Source organism: Ursus maritimus, unplaced genomic scaffold (assembly GCF_017311325.1).
Source record: "Ursus maritimus isolate PB19 unplaced genomic scaffold, ASM1731132v1 scaffold_8, whole genome shotgun sequence".
Taxonomy (NCBI): Eukaryota; Metazoa; Chordata; class Mammalia; order Carnivora; family Ursidae; genus Ursus; species Ursus maritimus.
The window spans coordinates 23,670,585-23,687,121 of NW_024426996.1; the positions used below are offsets into that span (position 1 = coordinate 23,670,585).

Below are 16,537 nucleotides of genomic sequence, written 5' to 3' on the forward strand. Positions count from 1 at the left end.
ATGGTTTTGCTGTATGGGCAAGGTAAAGATTGAAAAGGCATTGGAGACAATCAGCATGAAAGCTTTTGATCAATAGGTAAGATGAAAAAGTGGTTTTAAGAGGAATTAAGGAAAAAATATGTAGTCTACTCTTGAGAGAAGCCTGAATGAGAAGAAAAGGGGGACTGGCTGGTAGCTAGAGGGATATAGTAGTCAAAGGATGATGATGGTGGTGAATAGCTTTGAGATTGTACGAGAAGAGACTTCAGAATGTTTCTAGACTGAAAAGGAAAAGCTAGTAGAAAGGATGGAAACATAGGAGAGAGGTGAGGTGACAAATGGAATTTTCAGGGGAGGAACACCTCATGCACAGACACTGCAGAGGTGGGGAAGGTGCTCTCATAGGATAGTCTCACATTTTTATGATGTGGGAGACAAGGTCCATAGATAACATAGTCTACCTGAACTAATACTCTGCCTGAATTCCCTTTCAGATTGACTCTTCCTTCTGTCAGGAAACAACTTGCTCTTCCTCTGACCTGCTATCTGTGTCCTACAGAAACCTTGTACCTACACTGTGGGAAGCGGTACCTCAACCCAACATCACTTTGCTTTCCAGAATGCGGAGAAAGGTATGTGTTTCCCAACTCCCAAACTAGCTGTAGGTACCCCAACACCTACATTGCATAGAAAGGGGCTTCTCAGAACAGAAGAAGGAAATCATTATATTTCTTCTCAAGCAACTCTTGAAAATCAGCTTCTCATCCTTATGACGAGACCGCCAGAATGTCAGCTGAATATCTTAGGAGGTGGTGAACTATATTTGACCTAGTTAAGTGTGCTGAGGAGTCAGTGTTGCCCACTAGGACTTATCCCAAATTATACATGCACAAGTGAATGAAATAAAATTGGGCAACAAGCAGATGAAAGAGCATTTCGGGTACAAGGGTCATGAGGTAGAAAGGAGCGAGTCATATTCGAGGAACTGAATGGTCTGACGCGAACGAGAGGGAAGATGGTGTGACATGAGGCTGCCAAGGTTGGCAGAGCCCAGATCACTCGGGAGCTATTGGATTTTAAACATTATCCTAAAGGCATAAAGAACCATTGAAGAATTCAATATAGGGAGTTTATAGTGAGATATACACATTTAAAAGACCTCCAGCTTCCACGAAGAAGGGATTGGAGGGAGTAAGGGTAGAAGAAGGAACAGTCCAGAAGCTACTAGTCATTTAAGCAAGAAATGATGATACCTTGGTCCAGGGTTGTTGGCAGCAGAGACGGAAGGAAGAGGATGAAATCCAACAATATTCAGGAGGTCAAATTGACAGGATCCAACTGAGTAGATGTATGGGGTGAGGGAGAAGGATAGATCAAGAATGACTTCCAGTTTTCTGGCTATAAGACTGGGCAGGAATTAATGCCAGTTACTGCCATAAACATAGTGGAGGAGAACCAACTCGGACTAGAGGGCAGATGATGAGTTCATACATGCTGGGGTTGAGGCGTCCGTGAGACATGCAGGTGGAAGTACTGAGAAGGTGGGTGCATATTCACATCTGCATTTTGGGGGCGAGATTGGGCTGGAGAGATATGCATTGGAAGGCATCAGAATGTTATGTGGTGGTTGAGGCCATGGGGTCCCTGAAGTACCCTAGGGGGAGAGTAAAGACAGATCAGAGACCAGGGCCTATGACAGAGCCATGAAGGACTCCCGGGCTTAAGCACCAGGTAGAAGATAAGTCAGGAAAGGAGGCTGAGGAGAGGCTGCCAAAGGTCTGGAGGACGAAAGCAGGGGGCATAGTGATTACACCTTGTTTATATGGTGCACCTCTGTAAGCTCATGGCTTCCTTGCTGTCTAGCTTGACAATATGTCTCAGGGTCATCGTGCACCTTTCTGGCCCCAGAGTAGCTACTTCTTTAGGGTATGGGGTGTTAGTTGCTTCCTGGTTGGCCTACACCTTTCTATACCTTTTCAGTGAACAAATCCAGAAAATATGTATTATTTAGAGAAAAAAACCCACCATGACCAATTTTATTTAGGAACACAATATTTTTACTTAACAGCCTTGATATTATATCTATTTCCTTAGGAAAATCTTTTTCTCTAATGACATTAAAATACTACTATTTACTCTATCCTACCGTATATAAATAATAGTTTCAGAATAGTAACAATACAATTATAAACAATGTGATTACTGAAAATGCTTTAAGATTTCTTTGTAGTTCTTTTTGTCCTTTCGATATAACCACTGGGGATGTACAAATTACTGAATTCTCAAGTCATTTGAAATAACTCCCTTCTGTGTTTCTAACTTACGTAAGGTTAGATTTACTTGTTTAACTTTTGCTTTTTTTTTTAAGAGAGAGAGCGAGAGCATGTGTGTGAGTTGTGGGGGAGGGGAAAAGGCAGAGGGAGAGAGAATCTTAAGCAGGCTCAATGCTCAGCATGGAGACGGACATCGGCTCAATCTCACCACTCTGAGATTATTACCTGAGCCAAAATCAAGAGTTGGACACTTAACTGACTGAGCCACCCAGGTGCCCCTAAATTTTGCTTTTAATCTTTGGGGATGGATTTATTTTTCATTTTGCTTTAAATTTGTTTTATAACTTTGTAAAGCATTTATATAATTCCTGTTCCAATTATCTATTGCTGCATAACAAACTACCCCAGAACTTAGTGGCTTAAGACAACAATTTTATCTGCTCGTGATTTTGTGGGTCTGGAATTTGCAAAGGGCCCAGCTGGGTGGTTTGGCCATGATTCTCTGGGTAGTTGGGGCTTGAGGCTCTTGTTCTTTCTTTCTTTCTTTTTTTTTTTTTTTAAGATTTTATTTATTTATTAGAGAGAGAGAGAGAGCACATGAGCAGGGGGGAGGGGCAGAGGGAGAGCGAGAAGCAGACTCTTGCTGAGCAGGGAGCCTGACATGGGACTTGATCCCAGGACCCTGAGATCATGACCTGAGCCAAAGGCAGACGCTTAACCAACTGAGCCACCCAGGAACCCCTAAAGATTTTATTTTTAAAGTAATCTCAACAGCCAGTGTGGAGCTCAAAGTCACACCCCTGAGATCAAGAGTTGCGTGCTCTAGGGACGCCTGGCTGGCTCAGTTGGTGGAGCACGTGACTTTTGATCTCAGGGTTGTGAGTTCAAGCCCCACATTGCGCATGGAGCCTACTTAAAAAAAAGAAAAAAAGAAAGAAAAGAAAAGGAAAAAAAGAGTCGCATGCTCTACCGACTAAGCCAGCCAGGCACCCCTGGAGGCTGTATTCTAAGACAGCTCTTTATTTGCTATCTGGTGCCTTGGTGCCCCTTCACCTTTCTTTCTCCATGTAGTTGCCTTGTTCTTAATATGGAGTTTGAACAGCCAGGCACATTTGTAACTTGTACCCTGGGATCTAGTCCACACAAAGCTGGAGCAAGAGGAGCCCAAGCGTGCTGGATTGTGCTGTTGGGAAGGAGGGGGCAGAGGGCCTTAGACTCTCCTGCACCTCCCAGCCCCTATCTCAGTTAAAGGTAACCCAGACCCCTGACAGGACGGGGCAGGAGAAAAAGGTAAGAAAGAGGCATTGCCTGCTCTCTCGGCCCTAAGTAGTCAAGCAAGACTGAGAACAGAAATATGTCTAGTTGGCAGCATCGCCCTCAAATGGTGAAGCAAGGTGCTAGCAAACACCATTTTCACAGAACCTTGGTGGTCCCGATACTCCTCAATATTGCTTACACCTCACGGGACATAAGAATCATGTGTGGAGCTTGAGAACCTGAAGGTCCCTGGGTTCCCTGTAGAGAGTCTAATGCTGTAGTTCTAGGGTGAGGTCCGGGTATCTGTGCTTCCCATCAGTTTCTAGAAGGTCTGTAGCACTTGGGACATTGCATTCAGCGTTCTGAACACGGACTTACAGACCTTAATCCGTGGAGCTTCAGCCTCGCCACTGAGTGTTTGGTAAGGGCTTCTGAGAAATAGCTACAGTTTGACATTTTTGGTCACAGGAAATCACATTCAGCTTTGCTTAACCTCCTCCCCAGTTCTCTTTTCCCACTCTACCAGTGACTTTCCTCTTAGGGAAATCAGCCAGAATTCTACTAGCTCTCTAACGCAAGCTAAATGGATTAAATCAATCTGTCTACTGTTCACGAGGTTGACCTGAACTAACCTGCAGGGTTTCCTTTTAATCCCGCTTTATCCACAAATACTCCATTCATCACCAGTGGCACATTCAGGCCCAGGAGCTTAGGAAGAACCTAGTTATTTCTGTGAACAGCTGCTCTCTTCTCTGGCAGCAGTCCCTGACCACGGGTCCTAAGGCTCATAGGAAGAAGTAAACCTCCTCACGCCACCCTGCGGACGCGGTCACCCAGCACAGGGCCTGGCAGAAGGAGGAGCCCAAAGGCTGCCTGCAGATCTGATGGTCAGTGCGGTCACCCAAGTCCGTGATGGGGCCACTGACACCCGCAGGGCTATCGCAAGTCTGGGGGTAGCAAATGCAGGGCCCAGCAAGCACTTGCTGCCGCCTGACATTCTAAGCAGTCGTCTGTGTGTTTGTCTGTGGTGTTCTCCTCAGTCCTCTAGTCCATCCCCCTTTCCAGATGGGGACATTGAGGCCCAGGAAGGTAAAATTCCTGGGAAGCCACATAGCTGATGAGGGCATTTCCAGGCCTAGAACCCAGGATGGCTGATATCCGGCCTGTTGTTATAATGTCACAATGTCCCCTCCACCTTCCAGCCCTGCATTATCTCACTCTTCAAGGTTGCATTTCTTGAAACCTCTCCAGCAAAAAGTAGGAATTCCAGTAAACCTCCAGTGATAGTAGTATAACCACGAGGTAAGGATGAAGGGGGGCGGGGGGTGGGAGTAGGGAAAGGAGCACCCCAGCTGGTGGTAAGGCACATCCTTCCTACTGGCAGCAATGGGTGGCGCTTTCCCCACCATCTTGCCCCCACAGTAGGAGAGGTGCCCTTCGCCTCCCCCCTGGCCCAGGGAGTCCCGGCTCACAGGCTCGCTTCTCCATCCCCACCACAGCCTTCAGGGCAGCATCCCTCATCCAGAGATGGTACCGGCGCTACGTGGCATGCTTGGAGATGAGGCGGCATCGCACCTGACGCATCTTCCAGTCGATTGAGTATGCGGGTCAGCAAGACCAGGTCAAGGTGTGGCGGGATGGGGGGCGGGGTCACCTGGGGCTATGCCTTCCAGCCCAGGGGCAGCACGGCCCAGGAGCCCCGACGGTGCGGCTGATCGGGACCCCTCCTGGTTCTCTTTGCACTTGTCTCTAAAGCCGAGTCCTCGGTTCTCCTGCAGCTCCATGACTTCTTCAGCTACCTGGTGGGGCGCTTTACGCCCAGCAGCAACCATGAGCGTGAGTAGGCGCTGCCCTGCAGCACATCGTCCTGTCTCAGGCTCGTAGATAGCAGACCGAGCGGGGAGCCAAAGGAAGCCTAGATCCGGTGACAGCCGGGGAACGAGCAAGGAGGCTGACGAATCAATGGCAGCTTCTAGGTTTTCCCAAGAGCACGCCTGGAGACAAGAATCTGGGTGCAAGGAGTTTATTTGTTAAATGCAGGAAACAGTGGGGGTGGGGAGGGAGTGGGGAAGGAATTCAGGGAAGGGAAGACCCCCAGTAAAGGGGGGATGCTACTAAGCCAGCAACTCAGTGTGCCCGGGAAATAGTGCCAAACCCATGCCTTGGAATGATCCCACTGAGGGCAGAGAACGCCAGTCTTCATATATCGGCTCCTGAGGCTCACTGGGTGAAGGCTCCTGGGCGGGGTGGATCAGAAAGTTGTTAATTCCACAGCATTCTGGCCTGCTGAGCTCCCGGGCCAGAGATGCAGAGGCTCTCGGTGGACCCTTGCCTGAAGGGCCCTGGGAGCTCTGATGGCTTCTGCCACGCTCACCCAGTGCACCAGAAGTGCCTGTGAGCTCTTTGTTTCCACCAAGGCTTTTCCCTTTCCTCCTGCTTACGAGCCTCAGCTCCTAAATTTCTGTTCTAAGTCTGATAAAGCACAATCTTTTAAAATAAAAGTTAAGTGGAATTGACATAAAAGCATCACCTCTCCCTCCTGCCCACCGTAATCGGTTGTCACTTTCCCTTTCCTTTCTCCTCTTGGTGTTGGAGCCGATGCCAGACTGGCCTGCTTGGTCCAGGCAAAGACTTTGGGTTGCCCATGGACTGCCCATCTGATCACAGGCTGGCCTACCCTCTCTGTCCTGACCAGGAGACTTCCTGAACCACATGTTCACTGAGGAGAGATTCCCCCAGGACGCCGAGATGGAGAAATTCAGTGACTACGGATCTATAGAGGTCCCGGACAATTACACAGGGCCACGCCTCTCCTTCCCGCTCCTTCCGGACCACGCGGCTGCCCTGGTGGAAGCTTTCAGACGGAAACAAGTAAGCTCACTCAGGGCACCTGCGTCTCCACCAGCTCCACGTAGGATGTAGAGGGAGACAGAGCCCAACGCAAAAGAAGGAGCCGTGGATTTATGGTGTTAGTATCATGGAGCCATTGGAGAGATTCCATGCCCCCTTTGCTGAGCCAGAAGCCAGTTTTTATGCATTGAAAACCTCTCCTCCTAATCACGTAGTCTTTCTTTGTTCATACATCCCACAGGTAACTCCTGAGCACTGCTGTGTGTGGGCACTGCTCTGGGCAGGGGGGCTATAGCATGAGCGAGACAGACACGAATTCCTGCCCTCACAGGGCTCACATTCTGTGAGATAGATAGTTACATAACAACAAATAAGTAGATTCTGTAGTGTATTAGAAGGCGATTAGAGCTATATAAAAGAATAAACTTAATTCTAGGTAGGAGAGATGGCAATTTATAGAGTAGTCTTGGAAGGCACCACGGAAACGGTAATTTCTGAGCAAAGGTCAAAGGTGGTAAGGAAATGCACCCTGTGGATGCCTCTGGAAAACTGTTCCAGGCAGAGGGAACAAATGGAAAGGCCGCAAGGCAGGACTTTGCCTGGATGGCTTGGGGACCTCAGGAAGGCCACTGTGGCTGGTGAGGAGGGGGTCGGGGAAGAGTGTTAGGGGATGGAGGCAGAGAGGAGGGTGGGTGGGCTTTTATTCTTCTTTTGGGGAGACAGTGAGCATAGGAGTGATATAATCTGGCTTGCTTTTCAAAATAATCATTCTGTTTTCTGAAGAGAAGGTAGGGAGCAAGGGCTGAAGCAAGGAGACTAGTCAAGTTCCTGCCACAGTCCAGGAAAAGGTGACAGTGGCTTGAAACCCTGGTGGTAGAGGCAGAGGTGGTGAGAAGTGGTCAGATTCTGGTGCTATGCCAAATTCCAGCCCTTGCTTTCTTCCATATGAAGAGAACTCATCGCAGGAGGAGCTGGGATGGTTTTCCCCATCATGTCAGGATCACTCAGTACCATCAACATGCATGTGCTTACTCATACCTCGCTGACGCAAACACGCACCTCCCCCAGGCGGAAGGCAAGGAAGGCTTTCATCGAGTTGATAGGAAAGGGAAAATTAGCTCAATATTTGGAGATAATGAAAAGCAGAAACAAGAGCAGAAGGTGGGTGAAAACGGATCCGTGCATTGGGCCCCAGGGGCAGTTTACTAGGGTCACTCTTGGGGTCTCGGGTGATTGGGGTCGGTCGTTAAGCAGTAAAGGCGAGGCCCGTTCTGCTGCAGGAATATCAGCGTTGTTTTGTTCCCTCCCTCCTCTTCCTCCTAGTAGCAGCTCCATGCTCGCTATGTCTTGAATCTTCTGCACGAAACCAGGAAGCACCTGGAGCAGCTGCCAAACATCACCCGGGTGTCCACGTGTTACAGCGAGGAGGTCACCGTGTGCGGTAAGAGCCGGTCAGAGCTGGCTCCGTGCTGGCCGCAAACGAGAGCTCCCGGGAGGGGAGAGGAGAGGCGGGCTGGCGGGAGGTGGGATGCCCGCTGACGGCCCTGGTGGATTCGCTCCACCTCACGGAAGGAAGTAGGGCAGGGCTGCGAAGGGCTCTCGGGCAAGAGCCCCGGGCCGCTGCTGTTTTCCCAGGCAGTTCTGATCTGCCCCCTCACTCACCCTCTCCATTCAGAGCAAGATCCCTGCAAGTACCAGATCCCCCCTTATCAGAAGACAGTTTATTGCCTGTTACTTGAGCGGGCCCTACTGGCCTAGCAAATGATTCCTTCCACCCACAGCTGGTCTTCTGCCAGAGAAATCCTCAGTCATGATTCTTTCCACATCCTGATGTTTTCCATGATGTTGACACATCTGGTACGGACTGATGTCCCACATCGTAGGGGATGCAGACTGTAACTCGCCAGGGATCCGAAACTGGCACCTCGAGGGCCACACGCAACCTGCAGAGGGGTCTTGCTTGCCCTGGAATGTTCTTAAAATTTTTAAATTAATTTCCAACGTTTGAAAATTGGAGGATTTCATATTAAAATCCAGATTTCCAACATCTCTTGAAAAATCTCCTAACACGGGCCCGTAAGTGGACAGAAGCTTCCTTCTCTGGGTGGGGCAGAATCTCTCCAGTTCTCATTGGAGTTGGCAACCCTGTACCATTGTGTCTTATCTTTGCTTTTTTTTTTTTATTATTTATGATAATCATGTAGAAAACAAATATTTTGTTTTCTGTTTTCAGTATTAACTATCCCTGCAGCAAGGGAAATTAATATTTATCCCTATCTTACATATAGAAAAATGAGTTACCATCACTTTGTCAGATTTTTCTGGGTATTTCCCTTTTTATAGTAAAAATGAGACACAGTGATAAGGACCAATAGAAACTGATATCCTTTTTCTATCTTTATTAGGAGACTTACATGGCCAGCTGGATGACTTAATATTTATATAAGGTATGAATGTATAAGATCCTGTCTTGCTCTGAGGCTTATTCTAGAAGTTCAAATACAGTATCTATTAAACAAAAGCTTAACTATTGCTTGGATTTTTAAAATATTATTTTAAATTATTAAAAATACATAGTAGCAAATACATAATATAAAAGATAGCACTGTATTATATTTTAGTATATTTTTGTAAACTGTTTAAAATATTTGAGGTTAATAAAGAGAAGGAATCATTATTTAGTGATTGATTTCCTTTTTTCCAAATAAAGAAAATTTTGGGGGGCACGTGGGTGGCTCAGTCAGTTAAGCATCTGCCTTCGGCTCAGGTCATGATCGCAGGGTCCTGGGGTCAAGCCTTGAGTTGGGCTCCCTGCTCAGTGGGGAGTCTGCTTCTTCCTCTGCCTCTCCCCCCCCCCAGCTTGTGCTCTCTCTCTCTCTCTCGATCACTGTCTCTCAAATAAATAAATAAAATCTTTAAAAAAAAGTAAATTGTTGATTATCAAATCACCTGAAAGCTATTTTCCTATCCATTTTTAGTTATAAAATGTAGAACATGTAACAACATATATGAATGTCCTGTTAATGTAATGTTACTTTATATATGCTGTGCTTCCCAAAGCATTTTCCCACTCACTGTCTTGTTTAATCCTGAGGAATCTGACAGCTATTGTTGTCATTACTAAAGGTATTGTGGCCAGGGGCGCCTGGGTGGCTCAGTAGGTTGAGCGTCTGACTCCTGATTTTGGCTCAGGTCATGATCTCTAGATCGTGGGATCAAGCCCCAAGTTGGGCTCTGCACTCAGTGGGAAGTCTGCTTGAGATTCTCTCTCTCTCTCTCCTTTTGCCCCTCCCCCTGCTCACTCTTGTGTGCTTTCTCTCTCTCTCAAATAAATGAATAAATCTTGAAAAAAAAAAAGATATTGTGGCCAGAATTTAACACTGGCCTTTGGATCGCAAGTCAGGCGTCCTTTACACATACCACACGGCAAGACTCCGGCTTTGTTTAAAGCACTTATTTTGATGAGTATGTCATAACCTCAGCCTGGCTTGAAAGGAGATATAAGACCAATAAAAAAATACTTCCATCTTTTGTTGACAACTCATGTTTGGAGGAGAGGCCGAAAGTACAGAATTGGTGTTGGATCTGACATTAACTGTCAAATACACACTGGCTCCACCTGATCTCCCATTCCCTTCCTTTGTCGCCGCTTCTCGGACTTGTCTTGTTGGGAAGAATGGCCTCCCGTCCCCAGAGAGGGCCTGCGTCTTCAATGGTGACTTCGTGGATTGAGGCAAGGATTCAGTAGAGATCCTGATGGTTCTTTTCGCCTTCATGCTGGTTTACCCAAAAGAGTTCCATCTTTTTTTTTTTTTTTTTTTTTTTGTGGTCACCCACAGCTTTTTTTTTTTTTTTTTTTTTAATGATTTTTTATTATATTATGTTAGTCACCATACAGTACATCCCCAGTTTCCGATGTAAGGCTCGATGATTCATTAGTTGTGTATAACACCCAGTGCACCATGCAATACGTGCCCTCCTTACTACCCATCACCGGTCTATCCCATTCCCCCACCCTCCTCCCCTCTGAAGTCCTCAGTTTGTTTCTCATAGTCCATAGTCTCAAAAGAGTTCCATCTTAACCGAGGAAACCATGAGGACCATATGGTGAACTTACGGTAAAAAACTAAACACGCTTGAGTATTTGATGTTTACTTGTGATTGTAAAAAGTTATTTTGTCAGAGCTTCTGATTTGTTAGGTGCCTTTTAAAAGTAGTTTTCTGGGATGCCTGGGTGGCTCCGTCGGTTAAGTGGCTGCCTTCAGTTCAGGTCATGATTGAGTCCCGCATTGGGCTCCTTGCTCAGCGGGGAGCCTGCTTCTCCCTCTGCCTGCTGCTCCCCCCACTTGCGCTCTCTCTCTCCATCAAATAAATAAATAAAATCTTTAAAAAAATAAAAGTGGTTTTCCAATTTTATAAAGGAAGACACAATATCTGACATTTAAAATATTTCTTTAAAACTTAACACATTATCCTACTCCTAATAAAACCGTTAAATTTTTTTCACTTACTATACTCTTTAGAAAAGGTAAGAAATACAGATAAGCAAAAGGAAGAAAATCAAAATATCCCATAATTTCTTGAACTGAGATAATGCTGTAATTGTAAACATTTTGGCAATTATTCTTCAGTCTCTTTTCTATATATTTAAGTATATGTATATAGAACATGAATTTTTATAAAAATTCAATTATATCATAACTGTTGTCACTAAATTTAATATCTATTTTTGCTTCTAAATCTAGATATGGCTTTACCAAGGAGGTGATGCATAAATATAGGTATGTTACCTTTAAAAGCAAATGTTCTCTTAGTTCAGATGAGTGTATCATTTGAAACTTTATATCTTCTTAATATCATTTTCCAGACACATGGCAAGAAAATACTAAAAACACTGCAAGATGTTTTCTGTTGGCTTCCCCTGGCCACTCTGGTTGATGAGAAAGTCCTGATTCTTCACGGTGGAGTGTCAGACATGACCGACCTGGAGCTTTTGGCTAAACTAGACAGGCACAAGGTACCGACTAAGGCAATCGTGCATATTTCACCATCATTTAACCCAGTTAATAATAACAACCCCGTTGATAATAATTTAACCCAGTTTCACTGGCAGCATAAAATCAACGTCATCTTACATGCTAACTCCAGGTGACTAATAAGGGCTGTTAAGAGAAGCCATTAAACTATTAAAAGGAGGAAGATTAAGAATCCACGTCTGGGTGCAAGGAGCAATGTGATCCATCAGTGATGTATAGACATGACGCTATAGACATGATAGTGGGGAGTGGCCACGAGAGCATCTATTCGCCATCCCCGATCTAGACAATTCTAATAAATACCCCTCAAGCACTGTACCTGAGGAGACTTTATTTCTCAATAACTCAATTAAACTCAACAAATGTGTATTGAGTGGCTACTTCATGCAGGGAGGATGCTATTGGCAGATAGAAAGATGAAGACCAATTTCGAATTAAACTCAACGACTGTGTTTAAAGTGCTTAGTATGTGCAGGGAAAGTGGCAGGGGAGACGCAGAGGTAACCAGAGATGGTGCCCCCCTAAGGGGATTTACAAGAACCGGCAGGAGGAGGGAGTGAGAGGCAGAATGCATTAAACTCCAATATCCACACGTCTCTCTTTTCTTTTGCACTTTGGAAGTAAACATTTAGAAAACAAAGATTCTATTCTCTTTTAGTCACAGACTCTTATACTTGAACGGTGTCTTCTGGCTTCTGTACTCCAGCTGCACCCTCTGAAATACAGGAGACCTACTGCAACATCCTTGACAACATAAGTCTGAGCAGGTCCAAAGACAGAGAACTCATTACCGCACAAGCCAGTGTGCTTCAGGCAACTCTAATTAGTCTAAGTCTGTGTTATATGAGACATAAATGAAAGAGCCAGGCTTCGAATCAGGCAGACCTGGGTTTGAACCTTGGAACCTGCAGTTCTTTGCTGGTACGGCAGCCTCGTTTTACTAGGTTATCCAAGAACCAACCCTTCTTTTGTCTTGTTACTCTGCTGTCCTTAGGGTGTTTTTCCCATGCCCGCATCTGTAGAGGCCAAGATGGCTGTGTTCCAAGCAATAGGATAGAGGAAGGAAGGGGGGGAAGAACATTCCTGCCCTTTAAAGACACAGGGAGAAGTTGTCCACATCTCTTCTGCTCTCATCCCATTGTTGAGAAAATAGTTCCGTGACCTCACCTTGCTGGAAGGAGGCTGGAAATGCAGTCTTCCTTCTGGTTGGCCACATGCCTAGCACAAAAGTTGGGGTTTCCATTCCTATGACAAAGAAGGGGGAAATAGATTTTGGGCACTGGTAGTCTGCCACGCAGACACTGAAATAGGGAAACATGTTCTTTTTTCCTTGAGTAGGCGTGGTGAGTGGTTATGCCATGGCCCATAAGGTTGGAGAGAAATGGATAAAATTCTGTTTCTGCCACTTATAGAATATTACCTTGAAAAAGTTATTTATTAAAACTTCGGTTTCTGAATCTATACAAGAGGAATATGAATGCCTATATCCTAGCTGTTGTGAGGATTAAATGAAAATGTGTGTGCACATGCTTACTAAATTTTTACTCAACAAGTGGAAATGGTATTAACTACATTTGGCTGAAGTGACAGAAAACTTCAAATGACAATGGCTTAATGATTATCTCTTCCTTCTGTAAATGAACACTGGAAGCAAGCAGTCCAGGGCTGGTAGAGTTAACACCCCAAAGTCACCAGGGACCCAGTTTCCTGCTGTCTTGTTGCTCCCCTATGCTGCATGGCTACCTGAGCTCCAGCCATCATGACCATGTTCCAGCAGCATAAATTAGAGAGTAGAAGAAAGGCAGGCTTCTTCCCTTTAAGGACATTCAGGTGTACACAAAATTTTTGTTCATATTTCTGTTCAGAATTTTGTCATATGTTAGCATTTAGCTGAAAGGCAGATTGGAAAGTGTATTCTTCAATCCAGGTAGTATCTGTAAGAATCTGGGTTTCTGTTTCTAAGGAAGAAGAGTAGACAGGTGTTGGGTAGCCACACTCTGCCTTGGTCTGTCCCTGTTGCTCCCCAGATTTCCATGCACACCCTGCTTCCCACACACAGCCGTGCTCATCCCCTCCCCAGGGATTCCACACTCAGGTCTCATCCAGTAATTGCATCCAGTCCAAGGTTTCTGGATTCAAGTCCTATCTATCAAGGTCTGGCTATGGCCCCTTGTGGTCTGGTGACTGAAAGACCAGATACGTTTCCCTGCCCCCGCAAACTCAGTGTTGGGAGGGGAAAAGGATAACTCCTTAGCAGAGGAAGAGGGGGTGCCTGCAACATTTTCGACAGCTTCCTCCAAAAATCCTCACTAGAAATCTCCTCTCTGCTTCTCCATTATCTCAACCCTTTCATATTCTTAATGGAGGAGGAGCGGCCCAAGGGACCTAAAACTAGCTCTTAGTATTTCTTTTGTCAATTCTGCATGATGTCTGGCACCTCGTTTTTTTTTAATTCAAATATTCTGTTCTACTGTGTCTATGACTGGAGGTAGAGACAGCAAGTCGCGATAAAGCAGATGATCTCATGGGAAGAATCACATTTAATGGATACAGGAGAAGTAGGGACTTTGGGAAAGAATGCTAAAGAACAGTTTATTTTCTGTAGCTTAGCAAAAAGCTAACTTCCCAATAGTTGGTTTGCCAGGCTCTGGGGAGGGGTAATGTAGCTGTTTGTACCGAGTCCAGGGATCCCTTGGGAGGGAAACACAAAAGTAGGAGCCCCAGAGTCAGAGATCTGGATTCAGTCCTGGTAACGTTCTAGTAACTGCGCCTCACGTTCCTCACCTGTGCTATAAATGAGGATGCTATCTCACAGGGGTGCGAGGGCTAATCAATGAGGTCATGTTAAGTGCCCAGCATAGCACCTATTTGAAAGCGTTCAATACATATTAATGCTGTTATTCTCCTTAAAAATCAGTTAGGGATGCCTCTTGAGAGCAGATAATAACATCCTTAAAATAAAGTTACCCGAGGATGGAAAAGTTACCAGTTGTTCTGGTCCGGCCCTCACTCTGAGTGGCAACAAGGAGAGAAGGAGGGGGTTACGACTCCATTCGCGTTTGGTGGCCTTTCACTCTCTATGCCCAGAGCTAAGCTGCCTAGGAAGTCATCAGTGCTTGTCCAAAGTTAGAGAACACCTCTGTTCTGTTCTATTCAATCTGGAGTCCTCCTGAAACATCATCCAAGTTCTGCTGACCCTCTGAGTGTCCTGTGTCCTTGTCCTAAGCCAGTCCGTACCAGGACATGGCTTCCGTGGATCACAGTCCTTCCATCGATTTGCAGAAACCGATTCTTCTCATTCTTTGATTATGCGCTTGCAGAGAGTTCCCGTTGTGAGCCAGACCTCTGTCCTTGATATCCTTACAGTGTTGTGTCCCTCATTGTGTCCTCAGCTCATGTGACCATGCCAGGAATGGTTGCTGGAGCCACAGCTCTGCTCTGTGGCCTGAACCCTCTCTTTCCCATGATCGGAATTCCAGCTTGTGGCTCCCTCGTCAGCCTAGTCCCAGTACCATGATGCCTGTGAGTCAGGGACCATACTCGGTGTCTTTGGCAAAAAGAGTTTCTTTCCAGTTAGGTCCAGGCTGAAAAGAGGTGCCCCCTCCCTTCCTCAACAGGTAAGATAGCACTTCCTGGAAGATGCCATGAAGTGCTGACTCTCCCTCAGCAAAGTACCAAGTGGTTCCTAACCCAACATTTTTCAGCCGAAAGCTGCATTTCTTCTACTTTGTTTTAGCACCTTCCTGAGACGTGCCCTTTCCCATCCTTGTCTAAAATTCACTAGGTTCCTAGAGAAAACAGTGGCCTCACTTAGTATTTCTCGAATTACCTGTGGCGGAAGACCAGGTTTTATAAATTTCCAGTTTGTCACAGATCAAAACTTTTGTAAAATTCAGTACATATGAAGTACTAGAAAAATGCAATACAAACAAAAAAATGTAAGTCCAGGGATCACGCGCTTGAATATCACTGCAGTACGCACCTGCCCTGGGCCAGGACGAGCGCGGGTCTGCGGCCCCCGCGCGCGAGGGGCGCTCACCTGGAGGGGCTACTCAGGAAACCACCTCCGGTTTCATCGCAGCATCTGTATCTTCTCTGGACGTTTTTAGATCGTTTCCACCCTGAGGCGCAAAACGAGAAAGGAGAACGGGAAACAGGCGATGAAGAAGGCCACCCGGCCGAGCGGCGCAGGGCGACCCACGCCCTGGTTTCTGCCCCAGAGCCGCTCTCTCCCCGCTTCCCCCCTCCGCCTGGGCGCCTCCGGGGCGCCCCGGCCGGCGCTCCTCCAGCATCCCCTGCAGCGGCCCGGCCGACGCCAAGGAGCCGGCCCGGCGGGCGAGGCGCTCCGTGGACCTGGAGCTGGACAGGTGCCGGCGGCAGGCAGGCCTCCCCGTGAGCCCGGCGCAGGGGGAGCCCCTGCTCGGCACGCCAGAAGCCGACTCGAAGCCGAGGAGCCGCCCGAGCCCACTCAGGAGGAGTGGGAGCAGGTGGGTGGCGGCCGGGGGCGGCTCCCTGGAGTGCGGCTGTCTTCGGGGGGGCTTTTAAAAAACGGAACGGATCTCTTCCCTCCCTGTAAAGTCAGGGTATTTTTTTCCACCTCCCTGTCCCTCTCCGCCTGGGGTTAGAACATCCCAGAAGGATATTAGTATTTGCCCAATAACTCACATATTTTAGAGTGCCGTAGAAGACGGGAGGCTGTGGCAGGTGGGCCCTATTGCCTGAGTAAACGTGACTTAGTGCCCTAGCCTCATTGGGGTAGGAAGGTGAGCCAGGACTTACTAGATGCTATTCCGTGATGTTTTGTTTTTACTGTGTCAGAAGGACGGCTACTGTAGGTCAGTGGCTTCCATGGACCTCTGTTATCAGGCTACTGAAGGCTTTTCCAGAATCTCTGAAGTGTGCCATAGAGCCGCCCCTCACTGCAAGGGGACTGGGAAAGCAAGCGTTCAGTGAGGCCCATTGCCACCCCAAACACCTCACCAGAGTTCTGTTAGCGGGAAGGAAGAAGGAGAATGAACACAGAGTAGGCACTCGCAGTGTTCCCTACGTAGGACTCTGGCAGCCGCAGGGAGGGCCCATTTCATGGGGGCAAGGCTGTGGCAGGGGGACTTGTAGTCCGTGTGGGGCGTCCACGTCGTGAGC

General features: G+C 46.9%; 1 protein-coding gene across 1 annotated transcript in view; it reads left to right on the forward strand.

The window, feature by feature from the left end:
- Nucleotides 1-517: 517 nt before the first annotated feature.
- The window catches only part of PPEF2 (protein phosphatase with EF-hand domain 2), a gene marked incomplete at its 5' end in the record, with an annotated part of 28,014 nt that continues 11,994 nt past the window's right edge, over nt 518-16,537 (forward strand). Inside the window, 13 exon segments of the mRNA XM_040625325.1 lie at nt 518-611; nt 5,009-5,136; nt 5,288-5,345; nt 6,205-6,380; nt 7,686-7,800; nt 8,765-8,803; nt 10,027-10,146; nt 10,423-10,477; nt 11,105-11,144; nt 11,227-11,376; nt 15,505-15,668; nt 15,670-15,833; nt 15,836-15,882. Coding sequence (XP_040481259.1) covers nt 518-611; nt 5,009-5,136; nt 5,288-5,345; nt 6,205-6,380; nt 7,686-7,800; nt 8,765-8,803; nt 10,027-10,146; nt 10,423-10,477; nt 11,105-11,144; nt 11,227-11,376; nt 15,505-15,668; nt 15,670-15,833; nt 15,836-15,882 — 1,350 coding nt within the window.